Source organism: Callorhinchus milii, unplaced genomic scaffold, assembly GCF_018977255.1.
Source record: "Callorhinchus milii isolate IMCB2004 unplaced genomic scaffold, IMCB_Cmil_1.0 Scaffold4, whole genome shotgun sequence".
NCBI classification, from domain to species: domain Eukaryota; kingdom Metazoa; phylum Chordata; class Chondrichthyes; order Chimaeriformes; family Callorhinchidae; genus Callorhinchus; species Callorhinchus milii.
The window spans coordinates 63901723-63918990 of NW_024704745.1; the positions used below are offsets into that span (position 1 = coordinate 63901723).

General features: G+C 38.5%; 1 protein-coding gene across 1 annotated transcript in view; it reads left to right on the forward strand.

Annotated features, from left to right (window-relative positions):
* LOC103185779 (cytoplasmic dynein 2 heavy chain 1) overlaps nucleotides 1-17268 on the forward strand; it is a 311776-nt gene that overhangs the window by 218210 nt on the left and 76298 nt on the right. Inside the window, exons 82-83 of the mRNA XM_042334736.1 lie at nucleotides 148-359; nucleotides 3461-3565. Of these exons, the coding sequence (XP_042190670.1) occupies nucleotides 148-359; nucleotides 3461-3565 (317 nt within the window). The remainder of the gene's footprint in view (nucleotides 1-147; nucleotides 360-3460; nucleotides 3566-17268) is intronic.

The window sequence follows — 17268 nt, forward strand, 5'->3', positions numbered from 1 at the left end:
CAAGGATTTTAGAGGCATTATAACATTGATTTTCAGAAATGCTTGTAAACTTGAGGTCTAACCTTTCACAACTATGAATGAAAACTACTAACTTGCTGACAATAGTGTCATAAAATTGCTTCATAAGTATTCATTTGTTATTACCAGAAACAAAGGACATTCAGTGGGAGTTTGTCCGTGGTTTGTTGGAAAATGCCATCTATGGTGGGCGCATCGACAACATCTTTGATCTGCGTGTCCTGAATTCATATCTGGAGCAGTTCTTCAATCCCAAAACCATTGGGGGATCGCAGTTCAGGAACAAAGCATTAGCACCATTTCCATCAAGCATAACATTGCCCAAATCCTGCAGCATTATGGTAAGTGATGTTAAGAACGTATGCAAGTGAAACTAGTGGAAAGCATCCATCTAGCAGGAAATGACATTTTAATTTAATTTTGAGCCTCGCTGAAGATGCGTATCAGTTTTTGCCATTGCAAAATTTCCTTAATAACATTAATTTTGAACAACTATCAAGATTGAACAGCTATTCACTTTAAAAATAGTGTTTTGGTGTACATGAACCTTCACATCCAGATCCAATGAACTTGATATAATTATAGTAGCATTCAAGAAATATTTGTAACTATTTTATTAAAATAAAATCACCCACGATACCAACCCTGGTTAAAGTCATCAACAACATTCTCTTCTGCTCCCTCCTGTCAGCAAAACAATGACGTTTTTGCAATGTTACTTTTTTTTAATATAAAGCATGCACATTCCTATTTGCAGAAAATAAAATAACATTTGCCAAAAATAAAATATTACTACCAAATCGTTAGCTCTCTGGATCTTACAATGCTTTGGGGATGAAGTAATTAAGGGGATTGAGGGTATCCTCTGCAGTCGAGATCGAGTGTCCAGGAGGGTGTGTTGTCTTCCTGGTCCTGGTAAGATGTTAAATGAAGATTCCTGGTAAGGGATATTTCAAAGCAGCTGGAAAGCAACTTGGAAAGGGTGGGGAAAGAACCAGTTGTCCTTATCCATGTGGGAACCAATGACATAGGAACGATCAAGAAGGAGGTCCTGCTAAGGGAGTATCAAGAGCTACGGGTTAAATTAAAAAAACAGGACCTCAAAGATGGTAATCTTTGGATTGCTACCCGAGCCACATGCAAATTGGCATAGAGTTAAACAGATCAGGCTGAAAGAGTGGTGTGAGAAGGAGGGGGGCCATTTCATGGGACACTGGCACCAGTACTGGGACAGGAATGAGCTGTATTGCTGAGATGGGCTGCACCTGAACAGGGCTGGGACCAAGGTACTAGTGAAAAGGATAAATAGGACTGTAGAAAAAGCTTTAAACCAGTAAGGGGGTGGGTGGGAAGTCAGGTAGAAATCAAAACATAAGGCAAGGAGAGGATGAGAGCAACGGTCAGAATACAAATAGTGATATAGATAATATAAATACTACAGGAAAGAAAAAGGTTATCACAAAAGATGTAACAAGTCAAAAAGTGTGAGAAGAACATCATCAGGCGTGTTGGGGACAGTTACACAAATAAGAGTTATGTATACAAATGCATGTAGCATAAAAAATAAAACAAGTGAGTTAGAAGCACAAATTCAGCTTAAAGGGTATGATGTGGTAGCCATTACAGGGACCTGGTTATAAGCTGGAAAGGACTGGGAGCTAAATATTCCAGGCTATAAATTAGGAGGCTCAATAAGTTGTGTAGATGGGAGTAGGAAGTTACAAAGGGACTTAGACAGATTAAGTGAGTGGACAAAGCTGTGGCAGATGGAGTTCAATATAGGGAAGTGCGAGGTCATCTACTGTGGACCGAAAAAAGATAAAGCAGAATATTTTCGGAATGGGGAGAAATCAAGAACTGTGGAGGAGCAAAGAGATTTGGGTGTCCATATCCGCAAATCATTAAAAACTAGTTCCCAGGTCCAAAAAGCAATCAAAAAGGCGAATGGAATGTCGGCCTTTATCTCAAGGGGCCGGAAATACAAAGGGGAAGAAATGATGCTTCAGCTGTAATAATAATAATAATCCTTGCATTTGATATAGCGCTTTTCATGTCAGGAGGACGTCCCAAAGCGCTTCACAGAACACACTGTAAAGTGAATTGACTGTATATTTGTGGGCGAACGCGGCAGCCAATTGCGCACAGCATTGTCCCAGAAACAATCGTAGATTGAAAATGACCAATTTAATTATTGTTTTTGGTTTTTTGGAGGGATTATTATTAAGCGTGTGGGGTAAGGAAACTTGCCCAAGTTTTCGCCCTGCCTGGAATTGAACTCAGGTCTCTCACTTGCAAAGCGAGTGCTCTAACCACTGAGCTACAGGACAGAGCATTAGTCAGACCTCATCTGGAGTACTGGGCACCACACCTCAGGAAAGGTATATTGACCCTGGAGTGGGTGAGGCGCAGGTTCACCAGAATGTTACCAGGCCTAAAAGGGTTACGTTACGAGGAAAGGCTGCGTAAACTTGGATTGTATTCCCTTGAGTTTACAAGGTTGAGGGATGATTTGATTGAGGTGTTTAAGATGATAAAGAGATTCGATAGGATAGTGACAGAGAAGCTATTTCCTCTGGTGGGGGAATCCAAAACAAAGGGGAATAGTCTTAAAATTAGAACCAGGCTATTTAAGAATGAAATCAGGAAACATTTTTTCACTCAAAGCGTGGCAGAAATCTGGAATTCTCTCCCCAAAAGGCTGTGGATGCTGGATCCATCCACACCTTCAAGAGTGAGCTGAACGGCCTACTCCTGTTCCTATGTTGGAACAGAATGAACTCCTGTTCATCCCCCAGAGGATCGATTTCAAGATCCTCATCCTCCCTCCTACCTCTCCGACCTACTATCCCCCTACCTACCTGCCCGTACCTCCATTCCTCTGGCTCCGGTCTGCTCCACATCCCCCGCCCCAACCGCCCTACCATCGGTGGCCGGGCCTTCAGCCTCTCAGCTCCGAGGCTCTGGAACTCCATCCCCCAGTGCCTTCGCCGCCTCCTCCCTTTCCTCCTTCAAGGCCGGTCTCAAGACCTTTCTCTTAGACTGTGCCTTCAGCTCTCCTCTCGACTCTCTACCCCTTCCTCGCTCCCTCCCTTCCCTCCCCTCACCCTGTCCATTTCCCCCCTGCTCAGGTCCTGACCCTACTGTACAGCGCCTTGGGACGTCCTCCCGACGTGAAAGGCGCTCTATAAATGGAATCTTGTTGTTGTTGTTGTATGTTCTTATGTTAATAAAATTTGATTTGTCTCTCAATTATGCTATAATTAGAACCATAGAAATTTACAATACAGAAAGCAACCATTTGGCCTATCGTGGCTCTTTGAAAAACCTATCCATTTATGTCATTAGGAATACTTTGACTCAGTTTTGATTAAAAATGTAAGACGCTTTGTAGATAAAGTATGACTTTTCTACCTAGTCATTCTTCACTTTTGCTTGCTTCTAGGATTACCGTACTGTTATTATGAGTCTGCCAGAAGATGATAAGCCGGCATATTTTGGTCTACCAGCCAACATAGAACGCTCGTCACAACGTATTTTCAGCTCCCAGGTAAATAATTTATATTTTTTATAATCTAAGTCCCTATTATTATTTGGAACTACTCGTGTTTTTCTAAACGTTGTGTCTTGGAATCTGGTTGGAAGGATGAGCAACTGGGGAATCTATGTGGTCTCTATAAGTGTCTTGCTTGTCAGTCAATTGCAGGTGCAGTCAGAGATGTAACTACAGCTGCTTTTTATTCAGTATATTGACCTTGCAGAAATTAGCAGCTCTCGCTCTGAAGAGGATCCCGGTGCAAATCCCAGATGAAGCTGAGACTTGAGCTTAGGTCTACCAGTTTACAGAGATGTATAGATATATATATATTTCACCCACAAAATATACAGTCAATTGACTTTACAGTTTATTCTGTGAAGCGCTTTGAGAAGTCTCGAAGACTTGATAAGGCGCAATATCAAATGCAAGGATTACTATTATGTACATTAATGTGCCATTTCAAGCGAGGAGATGGTTTTAATATTGTACCTAAATCAATCACAGAAGTGAGCACCAAAAATGATGCCCTTTTGGTTACTACTATTTCTGTGGCTTGAAAATAGATCTTACGGTTTAGTATACAGTAAGCATTAAATAGGAATAGAAGTAAGTAATTCATTGGACCTGCCCCACCATTTTATTAGCTCATGGCAGCTCTTTTTACTTTTGATCCTGCTTCCTCAACTTTTCTTCATATGCCTTAAAATGCTTTCTTCCAAGTCCTAATCAATCTGCATCTTAAACGCCTCATTTGAATCGATATACAAGGGCTCCTGAGGGAATACATTCCACATTCTCAGGACCCTTTGAAGAAATATTTTCTGGCTTTGTTGCTTTTTTCAATAAGAATGCTCTTCCTTTATTCCCTTCTTGATGTGAGATTTGTTTTTGAAATTTTGAAAAGCAACTTAATTCAAATTTTTACATTTAAAAAAAAATGCTGTGTCAGTCCCCAAGCAGTGACTTTAAGAATCGATGACTCCATTGGTAAAGCTTCATGGTACATTGAGCAACACAGACTTGGAATATGTCAAGTTCAAGATAGATAGGTATTATGGCAAGAACACTGTGTTGCATATCTTACACTAATAATAATTTATAATAATAAAACGACAATGTCTGTCTGCGCTTCTAGAAGGATCTCAATAACCAATTGACTTAGAGACATGACTTATACCTCATTAGAAAGGTCTTGCATCTGGTAGTGACATGGGCATATTTGTTTTCGGGTATCGCCTATCGTTCATTAGTTATTTTACGTTTTGTTGTTTTCGCTGGAGTCGCACCTGGTGGCCCCCGAGTCAAAGTGGCGCTGTGGCATCATGCGTCACAGAGCACCTGTGGATATTCGCACACATTGCAGTTACACCTGGTGGCTGCGCTGGCTGACTGTGGCTCTGTGGCATCCTACGTTACAGAGCACGCACATAGGCAAGTGGCAGGAACAAAATAAAGAACATAGTTGCAGCAACAACAACAAAATTGCATTTTTAAAGTGCTGAATCCTCCTACTCAGTCTCCCAAAAGGAGTCCTCCCTCAGTCTGTGTATGTGTCAATCTCCATTCCATTCCATATTGGATCCTTTGGTTGCAAGCGAAACTGCTGCATTTGGTACTAGTACTACAGCTAGCGAGGGGAGCAAAACTAACAACAGAGAATTAACCTTCTTTGGAAATCATAACTAATTTACTGCCAGGTTAACTTATTTCGGAATATAGGGGATGAACTGAGGCTATTGAAAATTGTCCGCCTTAACTAATAGCTCTGAATTGCAAGTCATCTCTTTCTGGTAGCGCTAGGTCAGCTCTATTGGCCCACGGGAATTCTGCTGTGGAAGCGAATTCCATCTGAACAGAGTTCATGGATTGGCGTGACATACTTCCACTCACCAGAATCTAACTGATTCAGTTAGCGTTTCCTTTGCATTTGATTTAGCATTGTAAATATTGCACAATTATTACAGACAGAAAGATCATATACAAGTACATGATGTGTTTTCCTACAGTTATAATCATGTAGACTGTTGGAATGTGCGGAATAATGACAGCTAAGGATTTGGCATGTCACAATACTCTGGTGTTTGTCAGCAGGCAACATTATTATATTTTTAGATTTTTTCAGTGTCTAATTGTTCACTGTTTTCTTGAAATATGAAAACATCTGTTATCCTTCACAACAGCATGACTGAGATCAGAAGAAAAGCATGTGTGAATAAGGGCAAGCACCTCATGCCCATACATAATATTAGATGCTGATTATAGTTTTTGAATCGGTAGTTGCGTAGTAGTTCTGTTTATTTAAAAGAGTTTAACTATTTAGATGGGTAAGGCTCATCTTAATCTGCTAAGAAACAGTTTAATTTCTCAAATAACATGTAAAGTTACTTACAGGGTATGCGCACTATCTAAGCACACAACACTTTTTTATGTGTGAATGTAAATACCTTTCATGTTGGTAGGGTGGGTCAAAGAACTTCACAAGATTTACTATAATGCTCAGTGATTGTGTGTTTTATGGGTGTGGCAGCTAATTTGTGCACAGCAATGTCCCACAAACAGCAATGAAGTAAATGACCAATTTTATTTATTTTCAAGAGTCGATATGAAGCAATCTTGTTGGAGCACCACTGTTCTTAAGCAGATGCTTCTCCAGGTCTTGTTTGAAAGAGATGGCTAACTTGACATCAATTTATTGGAGCAATCAATTGCTTTTGTGGGTGTCTATTTCACAAATCGACCACTTGGTGAGGGAAAACATATTTTAATATTTAGTGCCATTGAAGGCTTTTTAAATTCAAACAGTGTTATCTTGGTCAGTTATCTCAAATAATTTTAGCAGATTTGCATGGGGAGGAAATATTGCTTTTAATACTTTTTTGACTACTTATGTTATTTTCCTCTTCAGATTATATTTTATCTTGAGCAATTAGTTCAGTACAGATATTTGGTTAATTGGACTAAAATTTTGAGGGCTTGTGTCTCACTCCTATTTTGATTAATGGGATTGCTATTTCCAATCCTATCTCTAAGAGAATAATCCTTGTTATATAAAATTGAAGAGGAATATTCTTTTCCTGAGATACAGTTAGGTTGGTTTGAGTCTACAGCTGAGATGTAATCTAATTGTAATTCTCATTAAATAACCCCTCATATCTGATCAGTTAGCCACAGAGACGTTTACTTACATGTGAACAAAGCATACAAAACAGAGCTAGTAGAGAGAATGTTGGATTCTTTCAGATCCCTTAAACATAGAAATATACCATAAAACACCATTACAGTCTTAGTAATAAATCTGAAGCGGAAAGAAAGTGTACATTTTTGTAGGACCTTATTACATCAAAGCAAAGTGGTTCAGGTGGATGAATGTTTCTTAACGCAGATGTAATAGTCGTTTATGCCAGTAAGGTTCCACAAATAGGCATTAGGTGAATGAGCAAATTTATCTGGAGGATTGTTGCCACAACACCGAGAGAATCTGCCTTCCATTTTGGAATAGGGTCATTTTCTCTTCAACCGTGCCATCAGCTCCCCTCTCGACTCTCTACCCCCTCCTCGCTCCCTCCCTTCCCTCCCTTCACCCTGACCATTTCCCCCCTGCTTGGGTCCCGACCCAACTGTCCAGCGCCTTGGGACGACGTGAAAGGCGCTCTATAAATTAAATCTTGTTGTTGTAGATCTTTAACATCCACCAGAGGACAGACAGACGATTTAACACCTCATGTAAATTCACTTCACATTTGATCTGACAACATTGTTGAACAATATTGAACAGATATCAGGAAAAAATAGGTTAATGTCAAAATGCTTGTTAGAGAAACAGCGGCAGGAATGATGCCGCAACAAAAATTCATCTCGGGATGTAAAATGTCAGGAACCCTATCTCATGTATATGATCTGAATTTGCAGGAAATTAACTCTTATAGATTTACATAGAAATTACAGCACAGAAACAGGCCATTTGGCCTAACTAGTCCATGTCAGCTTTTATACTCCACATAAATATTAATTTATAGTTCTTAGTTTGCCATGTTCATAGGTGTTCTCATTATAAGGACTTGCGTAAAGAGGACAATAAATTTACCAAAAGGAAAACATTGAGATCACCTCCCCACCACCAACTCCGGTGTCAGTATCAGGACTCCCAGGTTAGGTATTGCACAGCCTTCTGCAAAACAAAGCATCCTTATTGCTGTGGATCGCTGCTAGCTTAGCCCCAATTCCAGAAAATGAGTCCTTCCTATACTAGTATGACATTTCCATTTCCCAAGCAGCTATTCCTGTAGCATCTCTTGAGTAAAAATGGAACATTAGGGACTGTTTTGTGTTATGTGCCTATCTTCAGGAGGAACTCTCCAGCTTTGAAAAGAGACATCTCAGAGGTACGACTCAGACTTGATAGTCTGCCGCGTTCCTCCCACAAATATACAGTCAATTCACTTTTCAGTATATTCTGTGAAGCACTTTGAGGCGTCTGGAAGATGTGAAAAGCGCTATATCAAATGCAAGGATTATTATTGTAGAAGTAAATAGGATTTTAAATGAGATAGAAAAAGTAAACTTGGAACAATACTTTCAGATAAGTCAAGGCAGCAGAACAAGTGGGCATATGTTCAGGGTTGCAAAGGTCAATTTCAGGACAGATACCAGGAAAATTTATTTTACTCAGAGAGTAATTAATGTTTGGAAAACAGATTACTAGGAAGGGTGGAGAGACCAGGATGCCGTATTCCTTTAAAAAAAACTTTATGTTGTAATGGGACGACAGTAGGGTAGGTATTCTAGAAGGATCAGATCAAACGAAGCAAAGGACCTTGATCACCTGACCCTCTTGTAAACTGATTAAAACTCACCAGACATTTCGCATATAACCTTCACAGACACCATATAGAGGAGACTTTCAATCCCATCAGTTTGAACTGTATCTCAATACATGTCTCAAAGTCTTTGCTTTAGCCAAAGTATTTGTTTATCATTTCCATTTACCATTCTTACCACAGACTAATAATTAATGATGTATGCTCAGCCAATTTGTCTTGTATGTGCTCATGAATAATTGTAATTGAATTTTTAAATTATAAATAAAATGAATTTTAAATAGAAATGAACTAAAAATACAAAATGTTACTAAATTAATAAGCACCTGGCAGCAAATTCACTGGGATTAGTGAATGGCAGAGAACAGTCAGATGGATATCAACAAATTAGCTGCTTTTAACGAGAAGTTAATTTATCCTGTTCTCGCCAGTAAGTGGATAAACTAATGACATTAGTTAACGGAAATTACAAAATCATCATTTAATGCTAGTGCCGTGTAAATTAATGTTTAATATCCATCTACTGGTGATGAGATAATGATCCTAATTACTTCAGCTCCTTTTCCAGACCACAGATAAAACTTAAAACAGATTGACAGCATACGTTCACCTTGTATCTTTGCCATGCATTGTACAAGTTAGTATTTAACGGTAACTTGGAAACAGCTGTTAGTGTCTTGGATGACTGGCAACAGTGCACATTACTAGGGATATTTATTTGCTGAACAGAATTGACTGAGCTTGTCAAATGTGTGGCATGAATGCATCCCCACAACAGATGCCTCTCTCCTAGACTTGCGTTTGTGAGTGACCGAGAAACTATTCAGAAAGTAGAAGTAATTTAACTACTAAGACATTGAACCTGACTTAAGCAACACAGGTCGTAACAAAATTCTACTATACAACTTGAGATTGGCACATGTAAGGGATATGGAAGTTGAATTGGATAATATATACTAGGAGGTTACTGCAGGAAGATACATTTATCCATGGTAAGATCGAACCATTTGTATGAAACATAATGAAAATTGTGGAAAATCAGATTTTATACTAAAATGGATTTAAGAGTTTTCCCAAAAAATCATACAATACAAAATACAAGGTGCTGGTATGTCATGCAAAATATTGAATTTTAAGACAATTTTGAGACATTTATTTAACTTTGTTCAAAGTTTAACTGCAGCCATAAAATCAATGCATAGGTTGGGGCCTGCTGCCCTGAACAGTAACAATATATTCTTTTAATTAGAAGGCTGCATTGCATCTTTAGCTGCAATAGTGGACTTGTTCTTCATCTCCAGATTTATGTGATGCAGAGTTAACAGTTTTCATGTTGCAAGTCTAATCAACAAAAATTAGCTTAGAATTTATTGTGGTACTTTATCCTAATGGCTAGACAAGATGGTTCTGTAGGTGCTGGAGTTCCATATGAAGGGAGTAAGGGGAGTTCTTTCAGTGAAATGTGCCCCTTATGTTTCACATGTCATGTTTTATACAGTAGTAAGTTTTTTGCCGACAGTGTACGACAACGATTTGCATTTATATAGCGCATCTCAGAGCGCTGGACTGTCAAGGGTTTCAACTTGAGCTAGGGGTTGGGATCATGAGGGGTGGAGAGCGGGGAGGGTTGAGGTAGGATAGTGGCCAAAGGTGTGGTCAAAGACATACTTTTCTGATGTACCTGGTGCATCTGGTAATTGAATTTATGGGATGAAAAGGATTAACCTATTTTCATGTCTGGATTATTTCGGGGGGGCCAGACCTGAATTAAGGTCAGCTGCAAGAATACTTGACAAAGCGCTCATTGTATTAACTAGACACTAGTGAATGGATGAACAATTCGACTTGGACATGGTATCAAAGTTTGTGGATGATAGCAAGCTAGGAAGTATAGGAAATAGCAGTGAGGGTAGAAAGAAACTACAGGAAGATTTAAATAAATCAGTGTAATGCACTGATCAGTGGAAACTGAATTTTAATGAATTGAAATGTAAGGTGATTCAACAACAACAACAACTTGGATTTATATAGCGCCCTCCACACCGGATGGCGTCTCAGAGCACTTGGAAGAACAAATGAGGGAAGGAAATATATACTGAATTGCAGTATATTGCAAGGAGCTAAGGAGCAAAGGCACTTGGGAGTGCAGGTAGTTATTATTGAAAGTGCCAACTTAAGACCTACGCACTGCTTTCTATCCTTCAAGCAAATTTCTGTCCAACCGCCACACGGAAAATAGTTGAAATATGCCTATAGACACATGTGGACACTAGAATTCCAATGCTTCCAATGCACATGTAATAATCTTCATTTCAACTGCAGGTTTCTCAATACATTTTTCGCTTTCTAACAATTCTGCCTGCAAAAATACTCAATCATTATACTTTAGAGTATATCCTGTGAAGTGTGTTGAGACGCACTCCTGACACGAAAGGCACTATATCAAATCCAAGATTTATTGTTATCATTCTGGTTCTGTTTTACAATATAAATGGTGTAGGCTATATGTGTATTCTGCAACTCTATGAAGAAAAAATATAAAAAGTTAAGGAAAAAGGGCACAGGAGTGGGACTAAATGGATGGCTCTTTTAGAGCTGGCTGTCACGGTGAGCCACATGGTACCTTTTACTATAGTATAACATTCTATGGTTCTACTCAGCTTTGTGGTTTCATTGGGTTATTCATTGATAATAATAATAATAATAATAATTCTGACAGTGGTTTGGTTTGTCATACTAAATAGCTATGAGACAGCACTGAAATTAAATTCCATATGATAGCAAATTACTAAATTCCTTAGTTTCAGCAGAAGAAATTCTTGTACGTTAAATATCAAAAGTCATCCATGAGAATTACTTTTCATTCTTAACTCTTCAACATAAATTAGAATAAAAGAAATGTAGGTATCCAAATTCCTACACTGTCTAATTTGAGATCTGACCTCAGACGTGGTTGGTTATGTCTCATGGCAACTGGCAGCTGTTTCTAAACATGGATTAAGAGTTAACGTCACATTACGTAAATATTCAGAGCCTTCAGGCCAACCTGTCATCTTTGCTCTTTCTCCCTGATATTACATCCTGTCACAATTGTGATATATTATCTGTGAACTATACTTTAATAGTCCAGATAGTGAATTATTCACCTTGTTTTGTCACATATAGTGCCAGAGTTGATCTTTATTGCAGATAGAGGTTGCCAACCTTCTACAAGCCAAAACTACCCAAATTTGAAGTATTTTGATCTTAAATATTCTTCATGTGGGATAAGGCAACAGAGCAAGGTGATCTGGGTGTTGCAGATTTCTTCGCTAATGAAATTGATTGTCTATCTCATGTACGCTGTCTATTTGATCCCCTGTTCCTAGTGTGTATATATAATGTATATAATAATGTACAAGATAAAATTATCATTATTCATAAAAAGGTAAACTTGGCCATTCACTTCATGACTTCAAAACGTACCTCATTGACCAAGCATTAAAAGGGCTTTAAAACTCAGCCATATAGATATGAAAGTGAGCAAATCAATCCTGTGTGGTGCCAGGAGTGGGGACGCCGTAGATGGCCTCTGCATTCTTGAGCTGTGGAGAGAAACAAATCAGTGTTCGTAGTGCCTGCTTCTTTTCAGTCATAATCAAGTGACCCCTTGTGGAAATTATGTGTTTAGTCGTCAGTTGAGAACTACATTGGATTCAGCTATGATTTCCCCACAATTGATTTGCTCAAATAAAATGACAGCTTGGGCAAGGCTCATGGGGAAGAAACTCCACCTGGGTCTCTATTTAACATAGCATTTAACATAAAGTCTGCAGAAGTTGTCAAATTCTTTAATTTTGAAGCCTGTTTCAGTTATTTCGAGAACTATGAAAACGGGCTTCAAAATTAAAATTAATATCAACAATTTTTCAAATTCTGACTACTCTGAAATGCTAAGTTAATAGAGTAAACCTAGACCTAGGTGAAATTTTACCCCACAAATTATACTTGACATGAACGGAATTGTAGCAGCTTATGAATCGATGCCTTCAAGACAGAAGGTGAGAATATTAGAGGGGACGGGGAGAAGTTTCTTTCCTGTTGGTGAAAAAACTGTCTGAAAATTCCCTGAAAGGGTTAAAATGTTGCTGTATCAAATGCTGTTCTGATCAATTATCATTTTATTTGGGACAGGAAAAGTAATTTGACTTTAAAATGGGATTTCAGATATAAGGTCAATAGAGGCATGAGTGTAGGAGATAGTACAGGCTGTTTCAAATAGCAACTTTTCTAGTTAATATAGGATTTACATAATAATAGAGCTGGTCTTTCTTCACAGGATTTTTGTTCAAATTTCACAGGTTATGGTCAGAAAGGACGCATTTCATCGGTTATGCACTGAGTTATTACAATACATGAAAGCTTGCCAAGAGCTTATATTTAAATATCTTTAGAAACAACTGCATACTGCAAAATGGCTGAACATAAAAGCCAGACTTGTAATTCAGGGACAGGTGATGGTTAACACTTACTTGCTCACGACCGTAATGTATAATAATAATACAACATTTAAAAATTTTTCCATTTACATATTTTTTACCGTTGCCTCAGTCACTTCTCCCAGACCTTTGCTTAATCATAATAATCCTTGCATTTAATATAGCGCTTATAAGGTGAACACATCTCCAAGGGCTTCACAAGGAATTTGGTGCAGTCACTATTTGTAAGCAACAAAATGGCAGCTAATTTGCATGTGCAGAAAGTTCAGAAACAACTATGGAAGTGTTTTTGAGACGTCCTCCCGACATGAAAAGTGCTATGTAAATGTATATTGTATTGTATGAAGTAAATTACCAATTTCATCTGAAAGATTATCGACCAGGGGACTGCGAGAAGCTCCCTCCTCTTTTTCAATAGTGCCATGAGATCTTTAATGTGCTCCTGAGCAGGCAGGTGGAATGTCAGTTCAATGTGTCATTCGAAGCACAGGATCTCTGATAATACAGTACTCCAACAATGCTGCAATGGAGTATCAGCCTAGATTTTGAGCTCAAAGTCTCCAGTGGGACTTCAATCCGCAGCCTTCTGGTCCAGTGCTGACAACTGAGCCAGGTTTAATTTAGGTGGTCAATCTATTCTTGGACATATAAGTTTTTCTAATTTTTTTAAAAAAGAATAAATATAAATGAGTGGCTAACTTAAAAGTTCTTTCCACTTCTGATAGTTCCAACAAGCTGTTACAGGAAAAAAAGGCACAGACATGATGGGTAAAATTCTAAGATTTTAATTAAGCCTTCCACATTCATTTCCTTAACACAAACTGAATCAAATGTCGATGCAGTTCTTTACCTGTCATTTATTTTCCTGAATTTACCTCCTCCCTCACCCTTCTACCTGGTTATGGTTCCAGTTGGTACTGTTTATCCTCTGGTACCTTACCCTTACTTCAGCGCTCCAACACTAACCTGCTTGAAAGGTGCTATATCAATCAATGAAATTGTGTTGATGTGTTGTGCCTGTTATTTATGTGTGAGATTTGATGGGTATTGTTAACATCCTATTTGGCAAAACAGAAAATTCTATTCAGCATAAAAACTCTTCTAGTTTATTAACCTCTGAGGTGAATGTTAAGATATTTTCCAAAAAATGTAGCTTCAGGTTTATTTTGGAACATTGCTAATTTTTTGCAAAGGTATGAGCATCTTTTCCAATAGCAAAGTGTAAAACCTTACAAATGAACAGGAGCTGAGTGGGAAGAAATCCCACAGGTCTGCTGAGCCAGGCTGGCTGGTGTGTCATTAAAAGTGCATCAGATGCTTGGCTGAACAACTGGACTTTGAAAACCACCAGAGACATCAACATGATTTTGACATTCCATTGCCAGGCATGTCACCTTGAAGCCAGCCCCAAAGCTCTCTGCTCTCCTCCTCCCCCCCTCCATGTTATCTTTGTCACATGTCCAGCACCTTGGGTCGTCCTCCTGAAGTGAAAGGTGCTTTACAAATGTAATTTGTTGTTACTTTGTTGTTTTTGTAAAGATCATTTGACTTAAATCATTCTTACTTGACCAACCTCACTGAATTCTTTGGAGAGGTAACAGAAAGCGTAGACAAGGGTACTGCAGTAGATGTAATATATTTGGATCTCCAAAAGGTGTTCGATAAGATACCGCATAATAGACTAATGAATAGGGTCAGAGCATGTGGAGTCAGGGGAAAAGTAGGAGAATGCTTAGCAAGCTGGTAAACAGAGTAGGGGCAAAGGGTAGCTACTCAGACTGGCAGAGGGTGGGAAGTGGTGTTCCACAAGGATCGGTATTGGGATCATTGTTGTCCACAATTTACATGAACAATTTGGACTCGGGGATCAAAAGTACAATTTAAAAAAAAAAAATTTGCGGACGGTACAAAATTAACTGTAGTTAATACTGGGAAGGACTGCAACAAATTACAAGACATTAATAAACTTACTAAATGGGCATTCAATTGGCAAATGAAGTTCAATATAGATAATTGTGAGGTGGTACATTTTGTTAGGAGGAATAAGGAGGTCACGTACTGCCAGGAAAATAAGAATCTAAATGGGGTAGAGGAGCAAAGGGATCTAGGGGTACAGATACACAAATCATTAAAAGTAGCAACGCAGGTTAATAAGGCCATAAAAAAAGCAAACCAAGCATTCGGGTTCATTTCTAGAGGATAGAAATGAAAAGCAGGGAAGTTATGCTAAACTTATATCGAACCTTGCTTAGACCACACTTGGAGTGCTGTGTACAGTTCTGGTCCCCATATTATAGAAAGGATATAGACACACTAGAGAAGATGCAAAGGAGATTTACAAGGATGATACCGTAACTGCGAGGTTATACTTATCAGTAAAAGTTGAACAAGCTTCTCTTGAAAAGAGAAGGGTGAGGGGTGACCTAATAGAGGTCTTTAAAATTATGAAAGGTTTTGATAGGGTAGACATAGAGAATATGTTTCCACTTGTGTGGGAGACCAAAACCTGGGGCCATAAATATAAAATAGTCACCAATAAATCAAATAGTGAGTCAGAAGAAGCTTCTTTACCCAGAGAGTGGTGGGATTGTGGGACCTGCTCCACAAGGAGTAGTTGAGGCGAATAGTATAGATGCATTTAATAACAATAATAATAATAATAATCCTTGCATTTGATATAGTGCCTTATCACGTCTTTGAGAAGTCTCAAAGCGCTTCACAGAATATAATGTAAAGTGAATTGAATGTATATTTTGAGGGCGAAACGCGGCAACCAATTGCGCACAGCAATGTTCCACAAACCTGACCAATTTATTAATTTTTTTGGAGGAATTATTTCCTTGCTAGACACACAGAAGACCAGATAAACCCCCACCACTCACCCTCAAAAAGCATTAGATACAGAGAATAGTTCCACTGAGAACTCGAAGCACATATCCAATTCCTTCTCCTCCTTACTCCTTAATTATTGTTATTAAATGCATCTATGCTATTCGCCTCAACTATGATAAACTAGGAGTCTAGAAAGAGCAAGATTCAAGGATCAGTAATGACTGAAGATACACACACCCACCTACATGTTCTGTATTTGGCTCTTAAGGGGAAGCTAGATAAGTACATGAGAGAAAAAGGAATAGCAGGTTATGCTGATAGGCTTAGTTGAGGAAGGACTCAGGAATCATGTGGAGCATAAACGCCAATTTACGTAGACCGGTTGAGCTGAATAGCCTGTTTCTGTGCTGTATATTCTATGTAATTTTATGTAATTCATATTATCATAGTGTAATTCTGGGTTAGAGTGTGATATCTTTTAGTACTTCACTGCTCGCAAGGGACAGTTAAAATATTGTGCAGTCTGACATTATTAAAAAAGTAACCAGTAATTTATTTCCTCAGGAAGTTTAGCATTTAATAAAATAACCTCTTGAATTTATCTCCTTTTATGCAGAAGTCCATTTTATGGCTGTAAATCTCTACTGGGGGGAGGGCACAATATTTTCCTGCACAGGTGGGGTGTTGAAACATCATCCTCTAACTTCATGATATTCATCAATTAGATACATTTTAAAACTGGAGAACAGCTCATCTATCTATGTGGAGTCCTGTAGCTCAGTGGTTAGAGCACTCGCTTTGCAAGCGAGACACCTGGGTTCAATTCCAGACAGGGCGAAACCTTGGACAAGTTTCCTTACTCCACACGCCTAATAATAATCCCTCCCAAAAAACAAAACAATAATAAATTGGTCATTTTCAATCCACGACTGTTTATGGGACACTGCTGTGCGCAATTGGCTGCTGCATTTGGCTCACAAATATACAGTCAATTCACTTTACAGCATATTCTGTGAAGTGCTTTGAGACATCTAGAAGACTTGAAAAGCGCTATATCAAATGCAAGGATTATTATTATTATATTATTATGTATTATATTATCTTCCATCATATATATTATATACTAATAAAGCAACAATATCTGTCTGCGCTTCAAGAAGGATCTCAATAACCGATTGATATAGAGGCATGATTTATACCTCATCGGAAAGGTCATTGGGAGAGACATGAGCATATTTGTTTTCAGGTATCTCCTATTGTATGACCTAAAATGTATTTCAGTTTTGCGTTTTTCACTGCAGTTACACCTGGTGGCTGCGCTGGCTGACCATGACGTTGTGGCATCCTGCGTCACAGAGCACGCATGTAGCCAAGTGGCAATGGGAACAAAATAAAGAACACATATGAAGCTAAGCCGTGGCAAAAACAGCAAAATTACATTTTTAAAGCACCTTTCATGTCGAGAAGATGTCCCAGTGTTTATAAATTATACATTTATATTTATCATTATAAAGATGCCTAAGCGAAAATCAAACCTTTCAAGGATAAGTAAAAATGTTATAGAGAGAAGGTCCATTTAATGAAACTG